At 42.6% G+C, this 6,493-nt stretch overlaps 1 protein-coding gene across 1 annotated transcript; it reads right to left on the bottom strand.

Moving 5' to 3' along the window:
• Positions 1 to 853: 853 nt before the first annotated feature.
• On the bottom strand, positions 854 to 6,489 carry LOC130209639 (neuronal acetylcholine receptor subunit alpha-9-II). Its single transcript, XM_056439411.1, has 5 exons — positions 4,268 to 6,489; positions 3,357 to 3,511; positions 2,649 to 2,829; positions 2,044 to 2,395; positions 854 to 1,793 (listed from the first exon to the last, which is right to left on the bottom strand). Exons 1-5 carry the CDS (start codon positions 4,442 to 4,444, stop codon positions 1,018 to 1,020), a joined length of 1,641 nt encoding a protein of 546 aa, XP_056295386.1. The 5' UTR covers positions 4,445 to 6,489; the 3' UTR covers positions 854 to 1,017.
• Between the last annotated feature and the right edge of the window lie 4 nt (positions 6,490 to 6,493).

The raw sequence follows: 6,493 nt of genomic DNA, 5'->3' as shown, positions 1-6,493 counted from the left end.
GTCATTTTATAGGATTAGGCAAGGAAGATGAAATCTATGGAAATACATTATTCTAAAGGCAGCATGCATATTATTAAAAAAAGTGTAATCATGCACAAAAAAGTAAATAACTACACAAATACAAGTATATACCATATATACTTAACTAAATTACTTGAGTCTGGGTTTTCACATTGTTTTGTCATATTGTATTAATAAATCTTCAATATTTCTGATCAATAACTATAATGTCAGTTTACTTTCCACTTATGGTATTCACAATATTTTTTTCTTTTCACCACACACACACCTTCCAACTTAAAGGGATTGGGATTTAGGAAGAGTGTGCTCGTTGTGTTACATAATTAATGATCCATATCACCTTACCATGGCCGTGCTACAAACAAAGCTTGCTCATTAACTATTGACTGGATGATTCTGAACAGAGAAATTATTCTGCGTGTCTGGAGTGTGCACTGACGCTGGATCTCCCAACTCCAAGAGTCTGATTTCACTGTTGTGAATAAGACATGCTCTGTGCCACTGGTCATATTTGAACTGAATAGAAGATCCTCTTACATGTATTCAATGGTCAGATGATGAAGTACCTGGACAGCAAAGGTTCAATGTGGATGACATCAAGCTGCACATTTACAACATCCTTTCAATAGAGATGGTAAGGATTGTTTAGGAAGTAAAGTAGCCACAACGCATGCAGAGTTGCAGGCAGCCGAACACGATTACAAACAATTTGCCTTTCATTATTATGAGGTATTTTTCTAAATAATGTAATGTTGCTGTGTGTGTATAGGACACAGAAGTATTATGTGCAAGAAATCATGGGTTTTGTTAATATTCAAGAACGCAGCCTGTGCTGTATGGACAAGGTCATATGTATTTATTTTCAAATCACTGGAATCTATACTGGTATTATCATATACTTACAGCATACCTGTTAATTAAAAAAAACGTAATAGTCCCTTTGACTTTTTTTATTTGACCAAAAAGAGTTCACTGAGCCAAAACAACAAGTCTTCACTATCCCGGTGCCTTGCCAATCATTAGGATGCTCATGAGGAAGACCATGATGAAGAAGATCCACATGAAGAATCTGTCCAACACTTTAGCGATCTTCTTCCATTCAGCCCCTTTGGCGCATGTGGCCCTCTGCTCTCGGAAACAGTTGGTGATATATTCAACATTGTGCACCAGCTCGGTGTCCACACCAGGGAAACCACTGCAGAACACACAGGGGTCAAAGGTAACTGTGGGGCCTACAGGTGGAGGCTTTTTGTCTTCAGGACAACAGGGAGGTGTTTGGTGTTCAGGATAGCAGGGGACCTTCTGGTCTTCTTTGCAGCAGTCCCCTGTTGGGATTTTCCCATTTGCGTCTTCATATTTCCCTAAACTGGAGAGTTCGCTCCTCTCTTCTCTGGTGATGTGGTGCTGGGCTTTGACTCTGGGATGGTGTTCTGGCTTGGGGGTCGGAGGTCTGGGGTATTTGAAACCCTGCGGGTCCTGTCGGCTACTGTGGCCTCCTGGTTTACCATTCGCATGAATATGAGAGTTGAGGTGCTGGTGACGTGTGTCTTCCTGGGGGAAGTGAGAAGATGAAGAAGAAGAGGAGGAGGCAGAGGTGCAGTTCTCACCCACCTCATAAACAAAAAAGATTTTGGACATGTAGTCAATGATGAGGACTTTTGCCCAGTGGGGCACTGGTTTGGCCTCTGCACCACAGAAGTGGATGTTCATGATGAAGATGGTGAGAGATGTGGAGGCTGTGACCATCGTCATTGTGGCAATATAGTACTTCCCTGTGTAACAGATAGGAAGAAACACAAACAGGAGCTAAGTTTATGTTTAGAACCACAAAAATAGGTTCTGTGGTGTGTGGAGATTTCACTTAAATATACAGTAAAGCTCCATGAGGCTGTACGATGGACTGCATATCTATACAGAGTATGTAGGCTGTATGTACACATGCAGGAATGCAAGCCACTATAATGATTCTAAAGATGCCATCCACACCTGCTTTAACACAATCCTAAACAAACCCGCTCTTACCTATAAGAGGCACACTCTCGGATGGAGGCATGCTCTCTGCCACCATCAGCTGGAACACAGTGAGAGCCAGAAGAACGGTCACTCCAAGGGAAACCTTTTCCCCAGAGTCTGCGGGGAGGTAGAAACCCAGCGGAGCCAAGAAAGAGATGAGGAAGCAGGGGAGGAGGAGGTTGAAGATGTAGAAGGAGGAGCGGCGCTGCAGGAGCACTGTATAGGTGATGTCGGGGTACGGGTCAGAGCAACAGCCGTACATGATGACGTTCTTGGTGGCCGGCATCCCGTGGCACTCCCACTCCACATTTTCCACAAAATCTGACAGGTCGCCACTGTCCATGCCCATAATGATGTCTACCTGGATGAAGGTAACAGATGAGTAGATTGTAGAGGGGGAACACAGACAGCTTCATGCACTGACGTTTTCCAATAAAAGGAAAATGTACCTACACACTTATGCATGACCCCAGAAAGAGGAAATGTGTCTCATCTCATTTTCAAGATGGCCAGTCTCAGTTAAACCCATCTAAAACTGATCTGACAACTTCAGATGACACAGATCACCCGTATTGATGTGGATAACAAGTATGTTACAAGGTTTTTCTACAAACCTGGTTGCCATTGTAGGTCCACGCACCAAAAGTCAGGTTACATTGCTGGCTGTCAAAGGGGAAGTAGGAGACGTCCACCACACAGGAGCTCTTGGTGATGGCAGGAGCGTCCCAGGTGATCTCTCCATTGTAGCGCAGCCTCACGTTGGTGTCCATCAGCCCTGAGGAGTCATCGTCAGCTCTGGAGGACGAGAAAAGTCGACCCAAATTGACAGTTCAAGTGTTATTTGGTTAAACCATATACTGTATGTTGTATTCTCTTCAACACGTGAAAAAAATAATGCTTTTGAACAAATATATTCCGATATATAACACATATTGTTATCTCTTTCGCTTATTACATTTTATTGGAAGTATTGACTTAGTTTTCATCTTTTCAGATTGCCTTTTGTTGCCTTGACATTTGTGACTCTGCAGTCGTATCATTTCAGAAGACTAATCCTGTCAAAGGTTCAAGATAATCCTAACATGTTTGAGATTATTATTGAACTGTGTTGAGGAGTGTTAGTATAGTTGTAGAAATTGTCAGAGGGAATGTGCATAATCTTGCCTCTTGTTGGAATTGCTAACATGTTGTTGCAGTAACACAGTGTCCATAACATTTTGTGTCCATAAAATGTTACATATTTTATGAAAACTGCAACCTAGGGCCCTATGATACAGGAGGATCAGAGAATGAGTGTTTGTTTTAGTGACGTATGGGCGTACTTGTTATAAAGGACGATGTCGGGCCTCCACACAAGGCTGCTGGGGATGTGGATCACCTCCAGACCATCATAGTCCTCTTTATCCCACTTCAGGTACGCATCATGCCACATCTGCCTGATCCACAGGTAGGCTATCAGAACCTGGTTCCTCGCATCCTTTCTCACACACACGCACACAGTCAAGAATGAGAACAGACATACACATAGAAGCAAACACACAATGGATACAGCAGCTTAAAGAGAGATCATCTTGGTCTCCTGATTTCTCTGTTGCTCGTTAACTCTCGATGAGCATTTCACGGGGTTCAGATCATCACAACAGCTGAAATCCAGACTGGCCACTCAATATCAGGTGTATGAGCAGAGATGCTGGCTGACGGGGGTGAGTATGGGTGGTTTTAGTATCGCTGCTAGAGCGAACCAATGACAACATAAGGGCTTTGTGTAATAGGAACCTCCAACACACACACTCACATACACACAGTTATTTGTTGTCTAGCCCTCACTCCTGTCTTCTCAAACATGACAGGCACCACAGTGACGCAACATTCAGTTGGAGGGATGTTTTCTGTCTTCCAGCACACACATCCAAACACACTTTGGGCTGACACAGTAATGAACCCGACCAGAAACCTGAGCCGGCTGAGTAGCAGTCAGCCCTGACAGTAGGTCGGCTTGTCATTCAGACACATCTACAACTCATCCTCTGCGACCACTGTCTTAATGATGAAAATGAATCATCTCACCGAATTTTCAGTTAAATAAAGTGGTTGTGGACAGTCGTGTTGGCTGGTTTGAAGACATATTAATCAATAACATGCTACCTACCATACAATACAATAAAAATAACAACTATACATAAAATTAGCACTTCAGTAATTGGATTTGAGGAGCTTGCCGTGAGCTACCCACCATGTCTTTGATCTGGGAGAGGGTGATCTGTAAGGTGACGTTGAGGGCTCTGTCGGTGTCCTCTACAGGCCGCAGAGCACTGGAATAATTATGCATCAAATCATTCAGAAGCTTGTGGGCATAGTGACCCTGAGCCGAGTGAGCCACTGGAGGGGGAAAGATGTGGGCATCAGTCATTCACAAGTTTTCAACAAAAACAACCCAAGTGCTTTTTAATGTAGTATTTTGTACTGGTTCTTCTGGGTGGAGAACACTTCGTTTAATCAGTACTTTCCTTCACACTGTTCTACTTGAGCCTTTTAATTAATCCAAACACGTGATTTTTAATTATTGCTCTTTTCTCAATTCCATCCATGTTTAGACAATAAATTATATACTTTTACGTTATTTTGTTATGATAAAGTGGTGTACTACGAATAATATTTTGTTTTTGTTGGGCCCTTTCAATCCCCCTAAGTGGATCCTTAAGAGAAAGCCCCACAAGCATTTTGGAAACTGTGTTTTAAATGGGGTTTAGGCATTTATAATTAAATGAGTCATTACTTTCATAAGCTTCTTAGATTGTTTGGTTGAATAGTTTGAAAGCCACATGAAAAATTCAGCGTAAATGTAACTGTTATTCATTTTTAAAAGGCACGGCGGTGTGTGAGTAATTACGCACACATCAATGCATTTAACAATTGACACACAACGTGCTTTTTTTTTTTTTTAGTCTCCAAGTCAAAAGCAGCAAAATCCCTCAAACTAATTATTACACCAAGATCATTTTTCTGCAAGCAGGAGCGTCTGACTGACCTTCAGGAAGCAGCATCACCAGACAAATAATTGGGATCATGTTGAGCATTTCTTAACACCTCCAAGAAGAATAAAAAGGGAAGTGCGACCCCAGTTGAACTCAGTTGCAGATAGCAGGGCACAATTTCATCGGGCCGTCTTCGCGGTCAGACCGGCGCTCGCTGCTTGGCAGGGGAGGCAGTATGTCTGTCTGCTTCCTGAGGCGCGGAATAAAACTCCAGCTATCACATATCAGCAGCCGGCTGAGAGAAACAGGATGCCCACGATTCATGGCCACAACACACACTGGACTATGCAGCTGTCAATCAAACGGCTGCAACTAGGTGAGCTGCTGGCCTGCTCCTTCACCATAAGGCCGAACCCGAGAAGGCATTATGGAGGAGGAAAGGCGGGGGAAACAGTCAAGCAATCAAGTGGTGCTTGATTAATATTATGGCGGGTTCTTTGGATGTGGACGAGTTATCTTAGTTTTAAGCATTAAAAGTTGAAAATATATTTTTTAGTTGAAGATGCCCGATAGGAAGTAAAGGTCAGTACATCAATAATACTCATTTTATGTTCTAATCTGCAAACATCAAACTGTGTAGTTGTGGCTGGGACAGTTCACTAAAGGTGTGCTGTGATGAAATCAGTCTTACGAAACTGCCAACACTAACAATGCAACAGGTTTTGCATTTGGTGTGCTTTTTAAATCGCAGTGATTTTCTCAGTGCCATTAGATGAGACAGGAAGCGTGATCTTTACTTCAGGGCTCAAAGTGGTTGGGGAGATATGCCAGCATCCAGGGGAAGGATACAAAATGAGCTTTTGTGCTGTAGTTAAATCCGCTGTAATATTGTCCCTGAGGTCCTTTGATGGATCTAACCTTCATACTGCTGTTGAATAATAAACAAACACATTAATAGCAGGCATTCTCCTGTTTGCATTCAGATTATTGCCAGATATTCTTGGAGCGGTTCAGCATGGAACAGCACGCCACCAGGCAGGCCATCTGTTATTGTGCTCATTCTCAGCACGCCTCACTTTAAGCAAGGTGGTCTGAACATTATGATAATGCCTGTTTCACTTCCCTATTGATGCTCCAAATGAACTAAAATAATTAAGCTTGCTCAACCAGAAATACAAGACTGCAGTGCAATACGACTGTACAAGTCCAAACGTACAGAAAGGCACACAGTACATTCCCCAGTGCACATTCATCATATAAATTGGTTTGCTTGCTCCATTTTCACGAGCAACGTAATTCCCTGTTGGATCAATTTCTGTTGGTCTTGTAAATATTGGGGCTCAACCTACTTTATGTTCTGTGAACAGCCAAACAAGCATATTCACATCGTGTTGGATCCTGAACATCAAAGAGCATAAAAGTGTTTGATATTTATCAATGTGGTGACTGGGGTTACACTGACAAGAAGCACACTGTACAATATT

The sequence above is a fragment of the Pseudoliparis swirei genome, chromosome 19 (genome assembly GCF_029220125.1).
Source record: "Pseudoliparis swirei isolate HS2019 ecotype Mariana Trench chromosome 19, NWPU_hadal_v1, whole genome shotgun sequence".
Classification (NCBI taxonomy): Eukaryota; Metazoa; Chordata; class Actinopteri; order Perciformes; family Liparidae; genus Pseudoliparis; species Pseudoliparis swirei.
The sequence above is the reverse complement of the archived record's forward strand: the minus strand, read 5'-3'. Positions and strand labels throughout refer to the sequence as shown.

Bases quoted from the DNA above. Each gene is read 5' to 3' on its own strand.
- LOC130209639 (XM_056439411.1), bottom strand. From the start codon at position 4,444: ATGACTGATGCCCACATCTTTCCCCCTCCAGTGGCTCACTCGGCTCAG. The intron at 3,512-4,267 runs GTGGGTAGCTCA...TGTGTGAGAAAG, and splicing joins TCTCCCAGATCAAAGACATG to GATGCGAGGAACCAGGTTCT. The intron at 2,830-3,356 runs GTACGCCCATAC...CTCGTCCTCCAG, and splicing joins GACATCGTCCTTTATAACAA to AGCTGACGATGACTCCTCAG.